Genomic DNA, 15,019 nt, shown 5'->3' with positions numbered 1-15,019 from the left:
CTGAGAGAAAAAGTGTGAGGTAATGTGTGTGGAAAAAACAGCTAAATCATCATAAAGACATGCAGTTTCTTGACTACAAATGCTCTCCTTGTATATTATTAAGTCACAGCTACCAACACCTTCTTAGAGAGTAAAGAAAAAAAATCCCAAAAGCAGTTTGAACAGTGCTTGTCTGTTACGTAAATAGTTATTCTGGGTCATAAACCATCTCAAATATTTGGTATTCAAATCAAGCTACCAAAGCAACCCTGCAAGCAGCCTAAATTACAGTTGATGACCCCAGCGACGACAAAGATCCCCTTACTCAACAAAACTGGGGTCTCCTTATACGTCACTGATTGTTTATGTGGGGAATTCCTCACTAGGAAACCTGTGGTGGAAGAAAAACTGAGGCCGTCAGCTCTGGAGATGGGGTGACACCTGGTGGATACAGGATTCCTGGCAATCTGAAATTGTTCACTGGAGCTCCCAGCTGTAGATGGCAGACTGGAGGCATGCAGCTGTGCACATTGAAGGACATGTTCAGACACGGGAGAAAAAGTGAATCCTTAGTGTGTAGAAAGCCCTACTTGAATTTTAACATTGTTTACAATTTTGGCTTACAATGTTTATTAAGACAATAACCAAGATAAAACATATAATTTCCTGCCTTCTGTTTAGGAGTTATGCTCTTGCTGTGTCTCTTACTGGGGGCATGCTATGTATTGCATCTATGCTAAACATCCATATCAAACCAAACACTCACATGATTTTAGCCTCCTTTAAAAGTTCAAACATCTTGCCAGGACGTGGAATATTTAGTTCAGTTCACATTTGTTTGTTTTTTCGCAGTTAAATTATTAACTGGGACTTTCTGTGTGGTGTTTGCATCTTCCCCGTTTACACAGGTTTTCTCCAAGTACTCTGGCAAATGCAGCAACCAGCAGCTGTGAACGTGTCCGTTAATGCATGTTAATATAAAACTGTTAACTTGGATTTGTCTCTTAATATTTCTGCTTTTTGTAGCTATCCTACATTGAGACACAAACAAGTTTAATAATTTCAAGTTTATTTTTTTTATGCAAAAAGGTGAGCAAACAAAATTGAAAACAGCTGTATAAGGTTAGTTTAGCACAAATTATTTTTAATTTTTCCTGCCTATACACGGGACATTAAACTTAGTATGTCAGTGACTCAATCATTAACATGTCAAAAATATTGATGTAGAAATATACAACTTTTTGTAAGAGAAAATCCAACCTTTTGTATTTCTGTATTGTGTATTAAGGAAAAACATTTAGTATGAAAGGTAAAGTTACACTAGCACATATAAGATATAGCATATAAGAAGATAAGAACTCATTACAGCTTCTTATCAAATGTCAGAAAAATGCAAATGTAATAACAGTGTATTTCATGGAAAATTTGAAATATTTTCCCAACTATACAGAAAAAACTAGCATTTTTCTGCAGTGCTTAGAAACTAAAATGATTTTTGATGTCTTTGATCTGCTTCATCATGTCACCAATTTGCTGTCCTTGTTCTTTGAGGACATCCTGAACAACCTTCTTCTGGGGAGCGTTGAGGGAAACTGTTGCCCTAGTTCCGGGCATATCCTTGTCCACTTGTGTCTTCTGGTACTCCATCTTCATGTTCACCTGTCTGATGCAGTTTTCCAGGTGTTTCAGTTGATCATTGATGGTCTGCAGCTCCTTCTTCATTTCCTTTTCACTGTTTGACAGTATGGGTAGCTGGCTTTGCAGGCTACACAACACTTTCTTAACCCTGTTCATAATGGTTTCTTGGCGATACTTTGCATCTTCGTATTTATCAGCCAACCTTTCTGCTGCTTCTCTCAAACTCTTCCTCTCCTCCCTGCACAGAGACAACTCCTCCAGCTGCTTGTTCTTCTGGCCTGTCAGGAGTTTCACCCTCCTCTGCATCTCTTCACGAGCCATGTCCTGCTTGAGAATGTACTCCTCACGGAACACCTGTGTGGCTCTGCTGAGGAGTTCCAGACACTCTGGAGGTGGTGGCGATGTGTCCTTGTCTCCAGCTTTAAGTATAAGAGGATTGGTGGAGCTCCGTGCCAGGATGTTGCGAATGTGCTGCTCAAAGGAGTCTTCGGCCAGCCCACGCAGAGGGGAGCTGGCAGAGCCCAGACCTGGGTGGGAGCAAAGCAGGGGAGGGGAGGGAGGACGAATGGAGCTCAGAAGGGGTAACAGAATGCACTCGTAAGTGCTGGTGATGCAGATCATGGTGGCGCCCAAGGCAAGGTCAGACACAATCAAAAAACCACGAATTGGAGCCGACTGACTGGTCAGGAGCGGTCTGGTGCAAAGAATGTGCTCTACAATGCAGCGCTTCTCAGCAGCCAGCTCCTGGAGACTGTCCTTATCCTCCTCATCTGATTTAAGGAACCTCTGCAGCTTGTTGACCCAGATTAGCCCCACGCTGTGCACTCCTGCTTCATGGGTGCAATGATACCGGTGCTGACAGAGAGGGTCTCTGTGCAGTTTGATTGGACAGGTGAAATCAAACTCTTGCGGCTCCTCGTCCTCTCCTGTTGCCACTTTAAGTATGAGCTCTAGCTCAACACACTCAAACACATAAAGAGCTGGCACTGTCTCTGTGCCTCGGATCCACTTTTCCACTGCCCCCGTGTCGTCCTCTTCTTCAGACTCCAGCACGACACAGTGATACAGTGTGCCCGTTTCTGTGGCGATGACCAAGATACTCGGAACACATGGCAGGCACAGAATGGCACAAGCATCATAGCCATAGTTATCCTCTGCTGCTGGATACATGGGGAGAGGTCCAACGGGTTTACTCAGACTTATACCGTTTACCTGGCTCGTGTAGTTCACATAGGTCTCCCCATTTTCGTAAAGAATATAGAGAGGGTAGACCAGCTGGTCTTTGGAGACCTGTCCTGGCAGCTGCCGAGGAGGGGATGAAATCGGCCCAAAGTCAAACGCCACTGCTATCTCTCCCAGAGAAGCTGCGTACGAACGCACCGGAGGGTGGAGGCTGCTCTCATCTTCTGACTGCGACACTGGCAGGATTTTGGCCGGTGTCTGCGGAGACTTCAAGCCGTAAAATCTGATCGTGTTGTCTGAAGTGAGTAGCACCATATGTGGCTCGTCAGTCTCGCTAGGGTACCAAGCAGCCTGTCGCAGACTGACCGACGTTGAGCTGGTGAAGAAGCGCTCCGCCACCGGGATTGTCTTGCAGTTGATTTTGCTGCGTCCGCCTTCAAACTCGGACCTCTTGCCCCACCGCAGAGGAAGCTCCAGGACCGAGACGCCTCGTTGACCGACCAGCGCGACATGGTGCTGTGTCGGGCTCACCAGCACCTGGCACACTTCAAAGAGCGGCGGGTTGATGCACAGCAAGGTCTGATACTTCCCGCTACCGGAGCTCTCCTCTGAGTTTAACTGCCGCAGGTTGGTTGTGTAAAACACGCGGTCTGAATCGTCCCACACGAAAAAATCCGCTCCTAAACAAAACGTGAGGTTCTTAGCGATCCCTCTTTCACTCGAGGTGCACTCCAAATCCAACTTCTCGCGTATTATTTTGAATATCGTGTGATTCGGTAAGTCATTCAGCCACCGTTCTGAATTGAGTGCCGCCATCTTGATCAACTGTCTGATTTCTGAAGGAAGCAGTAAAGTGTTGTTTTTTTTCACGACAGTCATTTAACGTGTTACGGTGGCCGGTGTCGTATATTTTGCAGAATCACCATGGCGCTGAAGGAGACCGCTGGGCTGTATGAGACACTTAAAGCGGAGTGGAACAAGAAAAATCCAAACCTAAACAAATGTGGAGACCTTCTGAGCAAGCTTAAGGTAAAGTCGCACATTTGCTTGACCAGGGTTGATTGTAGGAAGGAAGTCTTTCTATTTGTAAACGTTAGCACTGTTAGCAAACAGATTGCTAACTTACGCTAGCCCAGCTAACGCTGTACGTTAACGTCAGTAACTGGATAAACACCGATAGTTAAATTAATTTTGGTTGAATAGTGTAGAGTTTTCACTTGCTAACTACAAACCAATGTTTGGAGAGGGATCGAAGAATATCATCATTTTAGGATAATGATGAAACAAATGATTAACTTAGTCAATGAAAGCTAACGTCACTGTACCTTTCGTTAGCTCAGTTTTCTGTTTGGCAAGTTTAAGCCGAGTTGAAGGAGGTATCACTAAAAAGAAGTGCCCCATTAAATAGATTAGAACCTTTTTTTAAGTGACTCGTGATAAGGACATCGGCAAATATGTTTTTCGTATTCAAAAATTGTTCGTATATACAACCGGTTTTGCAAGGCAAAGTCAGTCAAATCTATTATATTTCCATTAAGAAGCAACCGTTATGAAAGTTATATTAACCTATATATAAAATACACCTATTCAGTTCAATCAATTCCACGTTTGGTACAGACACTTGGAGATAAAGAGCTCATTGCAGCTTCTTGTTAAATGACAAAAAATACAAATGTAATAACCAAGTGCATTCCAAGGGGAATCTGAAACGTTCCCCCTAACTATACACAACTAGCATTCTCTTCAATGCTTAAAAACAAAAAGGGTTCTTGATATCATGTCACCAGTTTGCTGTCCTTGTTTACTAAGGACATCTTATTGGACAACTGCCTTCTGGTGGGTATAAAGGATAATGTTGAGGAAATTTCACATTCACAAAACAAGATGGACCATCTCCAAGTCAAGCTTTAGTCATTTTTTAAATTAGGAACTATTACTATTACAACACGGCACTATAGTTAAGATCTTGAAAAGGGAAAAAAAACCTGTTACAATAAAATATAACTTTGATAAATTAGATTGTTAATGCTTGTTACCGCTTTTTCCTCTGTATCTTGTGTTCTTCCTTGTTTCTTCCCTTTTTCTTGTGATATAACCCTGGCATTGAGATGCTCTGTATATGTAATTGTTATTTTTTTTAAAACAGAGTTTGACTGAGAAACGAAGGGGAAAAGTTTCAACAGGAGTCTGACATCAAAATAAATGTTTTATAAGGTTGTCTAGGTTGTTAGAACTCAATGAAAACCAACTTTGGGGTTTTTTCTGTTACAAATGATATGTGGTGTAATTTAGAGTTACATTGTTACATTTATCTTTTCTTTTTAAACAGATTTCATTATTGGATCTGAACTTTTTACCTACCGGTGGATCCTCTCTCACCAAGCAGCAGCTCATTTTAGCTCGTGAGTACCTGCAAATCAAGCTGCCATAAGTTAACACAACAGCTTTTTAAGTTACTTGCAAAATAATTTCTAAGTACAAGTTTATGTTTGTATTTTAGGTGATGTACTTGAAATAGGAGCCTTATGGAGCATCCTCAAGAAGGACATCCCATCCTTTGAGCGATACATGGCCCAGCTAAAATGTTACTACTTTGATTACAAGTAAATGCCACTTTCTCTTAGAGAATTTGTTGCCCAAGATTGAGATCTTTTTGTAACTGAAGTAATTATTTACATCTTTTTCTTTTTTAGGGAAGAGCTGCCTGAAGCTGCTTACATGCATCAGTTACTTGGACTGAACCTGCTCTTCCTTCTTTCGCAGAATCGCGTGTCTGAGTTTCACACAGAACTCGAACGATTGAGTGCTAGAGATATTCAGACCAACGTGTACATCAGACACCCAGTGTCTCTAGAGCAGGTGCTATAGCTTACTCATGGACAATGCCTGATTTTGATTTGGATGATTTTTATTGTGTAATATCAGGTGTTAAAGAAAAAAAAAAAACAATTTGTGTGTCCAATTGGAAATTTGTACCCTTAAATTGCTCAAAATTAGTGATGTAAGGTTCCAGATTACTTTTTTTTTTTTTTTTTTTTAAACCAGTCAGCTGGGATGAAGCACTAATATCATTAGTGGCAGGCTATAGTGTTGCCTTGAAATTATAGAAGCTACATTTGTAAAATAGTTTTGATCCTCCAACAATATTTTATACCCATTATGTATTTAAAGGTATATATATTAATTTACACAAACTAAATATTTATTTGGACAAATGCTTGGCTTATTGGAGTTTTACTTATACACAATAATTTAAGTCCTGTTATAGTAACTTTGATGTAAATGCAATCTTAATATTTTATTCTCTCTCTGCTAATTTCAGTACTTGATGGAGGGAAGCTACAACAAAGTATTCCTAGCCAAAGGCAACATCCCTGCTGAGAGCTACACCTTTTTTATAGATATTCTTCTGGACACAATTCGGTAAGGACCATAATGATTTCAATGCCTTTTATACATTCTGTATTCGTTGTAAATTTTAAAATATTTATCAGTAGCCTACAACCACATCACAACAGTTAGGTGTGCAAAAGCTATTTTAATCCATTTTACATAGTTACAGCAAATAGTGTAAAGACAACTCAACACAACAAACACAAGGATTTATTTTACTCTCATAGTTGTACCAATACTTTTATGGAACGCCAGGACTGCCATAATGAATTAATTAAATACACCATTAAATAATTAATTAAATGTGTCAATAATTAATTAAAATGGGAAATAATTAATTAAATAAATAGTTATGACACATGTAATTAATTAATTATTGACACATTTAATTAATTATTTATGTATTTCACATTTTAATTAATTATTGACACATTTAATTAATTATTGACACATTTAATTAATTATTTATTGACACATTTAATTAATTATTTATGTATTTCACATTTTAATTAATTATTGACACATTTAATTAATTATTTAATGATATATTTATTTATTTCATTTTGGCAGTCCTGGCGCCTGGCTCTCATCATGAAATAATTTTATCTGTCAACCTCACCCGTCAAACGCAGGGGGCGGGGTTAACGCTGCCCATGCAGCTTCTCTAACATTTGATTGGTTGCCGTGCAAAGTAAGTCAAAACAGGTCGATCCTAGATAATCGATTGCTTGTGTAGACTTGGGGCAGCCAGGTATCCCAGAATGCATTTCAAATCACAGGCAGCAATGTTGGTGGTGTAGTTTTAAAATACCCCGTTTTTCTGTCACCAACTACACTTTTAACTGTGTTTTAGCTGCGAATGTCGCGCTGTAATCTTCACATGGGTCAGGTTGTCAACATAGAACATGTTTGCAAAGGTGCTCAGATGTTTTCAGAGATTTCAGTAGCTCTGCTAACAGTCAGCATGCAGAGTGCACCGAGGGGGTTACGTTAACCGGTTTGTTTACATATTCCACTCTCCGTGTTCCATGTGTTGCATTCGCAGATTCTCATTTTCACCGAACGATCGTCTCTTTCCGCCTGGTCTTGTGTCTCTGTGCTTCTGTAACATAAAGGACGAGCTGACATTTTTCTCACGAAACCAGCGATCAGCTCAACAGGCCCTCAGTTTACCTGCATGCATCCTCCTCCTCACCTGTCAGCTGTTTAACACCTGCTGCTAATTCAAGAAACACGCCCACGTTACCTGGTGATAGTCACAGTTTAACTGGGCAGCCGGTGCTAGATATTACGCAACCTCAGCACATTTTTCTGGACAAGATAAGTAAATATAGTTTTTCCCGAGCGCAGAGCTGCTGGAGCTTGTTTCCCAACAGAGCACGAACCCACTTTATCAGCGGCTGATGTCCAATCACCGGCACAGCTTTGAAACCTGAGCTGAGTTTTAGCTCTCAGTGTTAAACGCTGGACTTAATTCACTCAGGTTTTGTCTGTCGGGTCACGTTTACTTCGCTGTTTTATTTACAACTGAGCAAATCGGTTTGGCTGAGGTTAAAGTTACGTTTCAGAACTGCACAGTTTTACAGACGTTTAATGGTTCACTGTGTTAGACTGAACCATTCGCTTTTCTTTATCTGGTGTGTTTTGGATTTAACAGTAAATTTTGAGATTAAACTGACTTTTAAAATGTTTTTATACAAAGAGGAAAGAGAAGGCGCATTTCCACCGAGAGGAGCAGAGTTTCCAACTACATGTTCATAATGCAGACTGCAACCTGGACAGAAATATTATATCATCTGTTTTTTAATAGGTTTTCTAAGCACCAGCGATCTGTTAGAATTTTTAGAGTTTACTTAACTAAAAATAAATGAGGTTAACATATAATTTGTGTGATTTTTCTCTCTCTCTCTCTCTTTTTATTCATTTTTTTGCTTTTTCGGTCATGTTATGTTTAACTGTCAAAGGTTTGTTACAAACTATGAAACACATGGTGCAGACTTCTGGATGTTAGAAGAAAACTAATACTGCTAATAAGGCAGGAAGGTGTCCTTTAAAACTAAACATGTTAGTAGGACTTTACATCATAGTTTATGAAATAGCACGTGTATTTCAGTAATAGCCTACTGATTTCAGTGTAGTAGTGAACAGTCACACAGCTCACGTGGGTGTTATCTGTGATACTCCTTAACTATAATTTATCCAGGTTAACTTCAGTTAACTCTGAGCGGCTGGATCGACGGAGGTCAGACAACAATTTTACATGTATGATCTTAAAACAGGACACAGCCATTATCCGTCCTGGCCTCATATCAAATGTGAACGCAGACTGAGTCTATGTTTGACGATTGCTTTATATCTAATCTTCCTCTCAAACATTTAAACAGTCTGCAGCTGAGGGAACACAAACTCAAATTGTCGGAACAGGGTTGCTCGTTTCTTGCGTTCATTTGGTAATTTATTAAATGTATAACTGTTATTCTAATCTGCTGCTGAGTCTCTTACGCTGATGAAAATGCAGAAAACACAGATCACGAACACCTGTTCAACCAATCGCTTTCATTCCACTTTGACAAACTGACGGTTCATCTACAGTGTTGCGTTAGACTGCTATATTTTTGTGTTCTTTATGCTGTAGATTTTCACGTCTCTGGAATAGTTGGCAGTATTAAGGATGCTTTTCTGTAAAATCATATTGATATGACCCGTGAATTATTCGTAGATGACAGTTAGATTAGTCAGCTGGGAAACTCTGTGTTACCTCAGAGAGCTGAAGATATCGTGGATATGCTGACCTCGCTCTGTGGTGTACAGGTCCGTTTACCCTCATGATTAATATTCACAATAAAAATATTAGCCGAACATCATGAAGTCTGTATGTGTGTCATAGTTTCGAACAACCTTTGTACAGTTAAAGCCAGCAGTTACTACATGAGGAAACACCAACGTTATCTCTTTTATGCGTTTATACGCAGGTCACGCTGATTACTGAACAAAAACCCAAAGATCAGCTGTTAATCGAATTTATTTGCTCTCTCTCCTCCTTAAACATGTTTTTAATGTTAGTTATAATTCAGAATTGGCGACTGAAACACGTAGGACACATAAGAACATCAGGAAATAAAACCCTGATAAATATAACCTCAGTAAAAGAAGTCCGTGTCAGCGGGGGTTATTACAGCTGTGTACCGGGGCCTGAGCCTTTTCGGTGGTAATAACAGCTCGATTGCTTGCGAGGCGAGCGGGTCTATCCACGCTTTGCCGTGAGACTGGGCAGACATCTCCGAAATCATCGAAGCACTTTTGCAAAGAGGCTGTATCTTGAGAAACCGACCAGACACATGAAGATTAAACCACTACATTCTCGGCTAAAAAAATATTAAAACTGTATTTGGTGACACACACAAACAGGGTTTTTCAAAGTTCAGTTCTGTTAGTTTCCACATGCTGGTTGTTGTGTTCTAAAAACAATGGCCACCAGGCCAAAGCAATGGTTTTGAGTCGATCAGCGTTAACCCCGCCCCCTGAGTTTGATGGGTGAGGTTGACAGATAAAATTATTTCATGATGAGAGCCAGGCGCCAGGACTGCCAAAATGAAATAAATAAATATATCATTAAATAATTAATTAAATGTGTCAATAATTAATTAAAATGTGAAATACATAAATAATTAATTAAATGTGTCAATAAATAATTAATTAAATGTGTCAATAATTAATTAAATGTGTCAATAATTAATTAAAATGTGAAATACATAAATAATTAATTAAATGTGTCAATAATTAATTAATTACATGTGTCATAACTATTTATTTAATTAATTATTTCCCATTTTAATTAATTATTGACACATTTAATTAATTATTTAATGGTGTATTTAATTAATTCATTATGGCAGTCCTGGCGTTCCATATACTTTAACCTGAGCAAATGTGAAATAGATGGCAGTTTAAACACCTTTTTAAACAACATCTTTCCTGTCTTTGTCTAATTTTTAATGTTTCTTGATTTGTACTGTGAACTCTGGAAAAAAAACAACTTCATTTCACTGTGTTGTGCCATAATAATGTAGAAGTGTATAAAACGTCATTAAAAATACAACTCTGTCCTTTGAAGATGACTTTAACTAAAGCTGACCTTTTCAATTGCAGCGATGAGATTGCAGGTTGCATAGAGAAGGCGTATGAGCAGATCCAGTTCAGTGAAGCTACTCGTGTGCTTTTCTTCAGTTCCCCCAAAAAGATGACAGAGTATGCCAAGAAGGTAAGTCTGTTTTCATTTGGGAATCAAGCCTGTAGTCAAATCCAGATATTATGAGGAGGAGACATTAGATTCCTGCTGTGATAACATGATTTAAAGAAATTAAGTTCCTGCTTAACTCTGTTGCTTCTGCTTATGCAAATGCTTATTAAGATTTATTAGGTAAACACTGACTGTCAGGTGGCCTTGGTGCCTGAAATATTTATGTAAAGTCTAAGTTAGTTCTTAATCAACGTGTTATGTTGTAGATGTCATTATGATTGGATATAGGAAGGGGAGTTGTCAGAAACTGGCTTGTTAATATACAGAAAATGTCCCTCCAGATGTTAGATAAAATATGTGCATAGGCAGAACCTGAAAAATAACTAATATCCATAACGATTAACATCAGATGGAAAAGATAAATTTTACTGTTTGTTTTCAGATGTTCCTTAACAAGTTGTCTATAATTAAAATAAAAATCCTTCCTAGATTATTGCATATAATAAGTCAAATAACTACATAAGCAATCTGTAACTGTTGATTTTCATTTTATTTTTTATTTGTTTAAATTAATAAATTTTCCCCTATTTCAGAGAGGATGGAATTTGAGTGCAGATGGCTATTACTCTTTCACCAATCAGCAACAGCGGACAGAGGAGGTGAACATCCCTTCTACTGAGCTGGCACAACAGGTCATCGAATACGCACGACAGCTGGAAATGATTGTGTAATCCGCCCCCAGGAACACACTCAACCATGTACAGATGCACTCAGACAAACACGCCACTGGTCCAGTATACATCCAGTCAGCTCAAACAGTTTCACTAAGGGATATGACTTCCTTTATTGCCAGAGTGGTTTATGTTTCCTATGCCTCACAAATCAACTGGCATCCATTATTCCTGTTTTCCCAAATCTACCTGGAAGTCTGGCAGATTGGTTTTTATTTTAATACAAAAAACCCCCACTGAAAATATCACTTTGGGCTAATTAGCAGTTGCTATATAAATGTCTATATTGCAGACATGTGAGGGTCTGAGTGTTTAAAGCTGGTTCTTTTATTCAAAATACCATCTGTCCAACATTAAACTTTGGTTTTCTTTAGTTATTCCCAGATATTTTTTTAAACACTGGGTCTCTTCTTTTTCAACTGTAAGAAAGTTTAAAGTCATCACCCTAATTTTGGTATTCAGTGTCAAACAACTGTCAACAATCTCACTATTTTTTTCCTGAACTTCAAATTCTTTTTGTATCAAAGTTTTCTCTCCTGGGTAGAACAAAAATAAATGTATTGCCCTTGCCTTGTATCTAAAATTGCCACTGAAGTTTGTGTTTGACTCTTCCTCACTAGACATTTTGTAAACACATTGATCTACAATAAATGATTCATAAAACAAACTTTTTGCATGTTAGTGTTGTGTTCTTTATACATGTCTAACTTTCCCCAGAATTAAGCCACTGATAGCAGCTCAATAGTTATGCCTTCTTTCATTGGTCAGTGTCTTTCCTAGTCTCTTTCAATGTTGAGTAAGCTGAATGCAGCTGGTGCATTTGGAAGTGGAATCAAAAAATAGAATTACTGATTATTAACCAATGGTACAAAGGAAAATATAAGGAAGGGTAAAACGCTTGAACTTTCATCTCAAGGGTAAGATTGTGTCCTAGTTACTATCACATAGTTATTCAGATTTTATTAATGATAGCCAGATTCCTTATGTTGAATGTATGCTATACCATACCACATGTCTCCTGTGCACGTCTTTTTCTTTGGGTGCTAAGCATGTTTTGGTTATTCTGACATGCCAGAGGTGGTGTTGGATATCTGACTTCAGAGCACCCAGCAACTGGTGATGATGCAATTGATCAAAATATCCATTCAGTTATTCATTATCCCTTTCAGCAATTATGAGAAAAGATTTTAAAAAAGACTATTTTTCTTTTATTTTTGGTATGTTGTTTTTGTTTCATTGTACGACTCCTTTAATCCACGATTGTTGGGGGGTTTTTTTGTGGGGGGGGGGGGGGGGGGGGTTGGTTGCTTGTTTTTAAGAGATGTGAATTGCACTAGAAGCTGATGCAGCTTGTGTGATTTGTGTTACTGGGTCAGCGTTTTGTGGTCACAGCCTTGTGAATCTTTTCATTGCTTCAGAGGGGCAAACTACAGGAATTGAGTCCAATCTGTGTATTGTTTCACTGCCATTGCTGGGTTTCATTTGATGTATACTTATTTTTCCTGATTGTATTAATTTGTAGGCCATTTAAGCAAATTAAGGTGTTATGCGGCCAGGTAGAGGTTTGGAAGAGCATTGTGAATAAGATATGTAAGTTTTGAATCATTAGTAACATTTCGTGTATGCAAATAACCTTAAAATGACAGATTAACCAAAAAACAAAACAAAAATAAACTGTGGTTTCACAGTGGAAGTTTAGTTTTTTGAGTACTTGGATGTGTAATGACGGTTCCATGTTTTGTCATTGCCTTACTGTACACTTACCGGCCACTTTTTAAGTTACACCGGTTTGAATGATTCGACATTTGTATTAACAATCAATCTGTTCAATCCTTTAGGCATGGTTAAGATGACTTGCTGAAGTTCAAAATGAGCATCAGTATGGGGAGGAAAGGTGATTTAACTCACCTTTAATTAACTTGAGTGGTTAGGTATGGTTCTTGCTGTTGGTGAGTGTCTTAGAAACTGCTGATCTACTGGGAAATTCTCACATCCATCTACTGGTCACAGGAAAATGGCAAGACTCCTTCAAACTGTGAAGAAAGGAAATATTTTTTAAGAAAGGAAACAGTAACTAAAATAACCAATAACCAGTTACAACCAAGGTATGCGAAACAGCAAATGGGCTACAGCAGTAGAAGACCACACAGGGTACCACTTCGGTCAGCTAAGAACGAAACGGTTCTAATTCCACAAGCCACCAATAGGATAATCCAAGAGTCAAAAAATGTTTTGTGGTCTGATGAGTCTCCATTTCTGCTGCAACATTTGGGGTCAGAATTTAGCATAAAGGACATGAAGTGTGGATTCATCCTGCATTGAATCAGTAGCTTAGACTGCTTCTAGTGGTTTAATAGCGTGGGTGATATCTTCTTGACACACCTTGGCCCCTTTAGTACCAACTGAACATCTTTCAAACACTATAGTCGGTCTTAATATTGTTGCTGTCCACCTCTTTGTTACTAAAGTGTGCCCATCTTAGCTGCTTTCACGAGCTTAAAATATATCACATTGGTTTGCTGACCATATCAATGTCAGGTTCACTGTATTGAAATGAACTCCACAGTCACCTGACCTCAATCCAACAGAGAATCTTTGAGAAGTGGTGGAAAAGGGAGATCTACGTGATGCATATTGCAACTGATAAAACTGCAATGCTATTGCATGAAGGAATTGAAGTGAAATTGTGGTGTGCCTCTAAACACATAGAGATCATGACATGGTGCTGGACGTCATTTGGAAAAATGCACTATGTGATATAGCATATAGTTAGGGCTGGATCAGGTAACCCTGAATCCTCCCTTAGTTATGCTGCAATAGACGTAGGCTGCCGGGGGATTCCCATGATGCATTGAGTTTTTCCTTTCCAGTCACCTTTCTCACTCACTATGTGTTAATAGACCTCTCTGCATTGAATTGTACCTGCTATTAATCTCTGTCTCTCTTCCACAGCATGTCTTTATCCTGTTTTCCTTCTCTCACCCCAACCGGTTGCAGCAGATGGCCCTGCCCCTCCCTGATCCTGGTTCTGCCGGAAGTTTCTTCCTGTTAAAATGGAGTTTTTCCTCCCTACTGTCGCCATAGTGCTTGCTCATAGGAGGTCATATGATTGTTGGTTTTTTCTCTGTATTTATTATTGTAGGATCTACTTTACAATATAAAGCGCCTTGAGGCGACTGTTGTTGTGATTTGGTGCTGTATAAATTAAATTGATTTGAATTGAATTGAATTGATCCACCCCCCAAAATTATAATATCTTAAATATCTGTCTCTGCACTGTTAATACCTCACATTTTTGGCGAATAACGAGCTCATATTGTTGTTGTTGTTAGTAGTAGGTTATTGTTACTGAAATGAGTAAATTATGTCAATGTTTAACATTAAATATGTTTTGGGTTAGCCTATTATCATGGAATATTTTTTCTAAACTAACTTAAAAGTGATGAAGACACATAAAACATAGATTAGTTTGTGATTGCGTCTGAGTCGTTTATTAAGGGACTGTCCGTGGTGCTGAAAACTAACCTTGGGTATTTAAACACAACATCTTCTACAGAACTACAAGAGCGAGACAGACCACTATCACCAAGAGAGTTGGCTTAAAGGGATTAGTTTGGTTACTCTATGGGCTATAATAGTGTAAGTCCTTTATCTTGTAAAGTGCCGTGAGATTGTGTTTTTTGCATTTAAAAGAATTGTACATGTTAAAGTTGTGAGAACCTGTGTGTTTAAATCAGGTTATTTTGCTGATGTAACATAACTGAGCTTCAGGGATGAATGAAAGAGTAATCTCTTTCTCAACTTAAGAAAATGTTTCTTTTCACCCTTAATTTCCAAGAATCTGCATTGCAGGAAG

General features: G+C 38.6%; 2 protein-coding genes across 2 annotated transcripts; one reads left to right on the top strand and one right to left on the bottom strand.

The window, feature by feature from the left end:
• Positions 1–1,031: 1,031 nt before the first annotated feature.
• Positions 1,032–3,674, bottom strand: nup88 (nucleoporin 88). Its single transcript, XM_085130345.1, has one exon. It carries the CDS (start codon positions 3,613–3,615, stop codon positions 1,456–1,458), a length of 2,160 nt encoding a protein of 719 aa, XP_084986471.1. The 5' UTR covers positions 3,616–3,674; the 3' UTR covers positions 1,032–1,455.
• A 42-nt stretch (positions 3,675–3,716) lies between these two features.
• psmd8 (proteasome 26S subunit, non-ATPase 8) lies at positions 3,717–11,830 on the top strand. Its single transcript, XM_085130350.1, has 7 exons — positions 3,717–3,828; positions 5,129–5,201; positions 5,300–5,402; positions 5,493–5,658; positions 6,122–6,222; positions 10,342–10,453; positions 11,026–11,830. Exons 1-7 carry the CDS (start codon positions 3,724–3,726, stop codon positions 11,161–11,163), a joined length of 798 nt encoding a protein of 265 aa, XP_084986476.1. The 5' UTR covers positions 3,717–3,723; the 3' UTR covers positions 11,164–11,830.
• Positions 11,831–15,019: the final 3,189 nt, after the last annotated feature.

Source organism: Neolamprologus multifasciatus, chromosome 14 (assembly GCF_963576455.1).
Source record: "Neolamprologus multifasciatus chromosome 14, fNeoMul1.2, whole genome shotgun sequence".
Classification (NCBI taxonomy): Eukaryota; Metazoa; Chordata; class Actinopteri; order Cichliformes; family Cichlidae; genus Neolamprologus; species Neolamprologus multifasciatus.
Note: the sequence above shows the minus strand (reverse complement) of the source record. Positions and strands in the feature narration are given on the sequence as shown.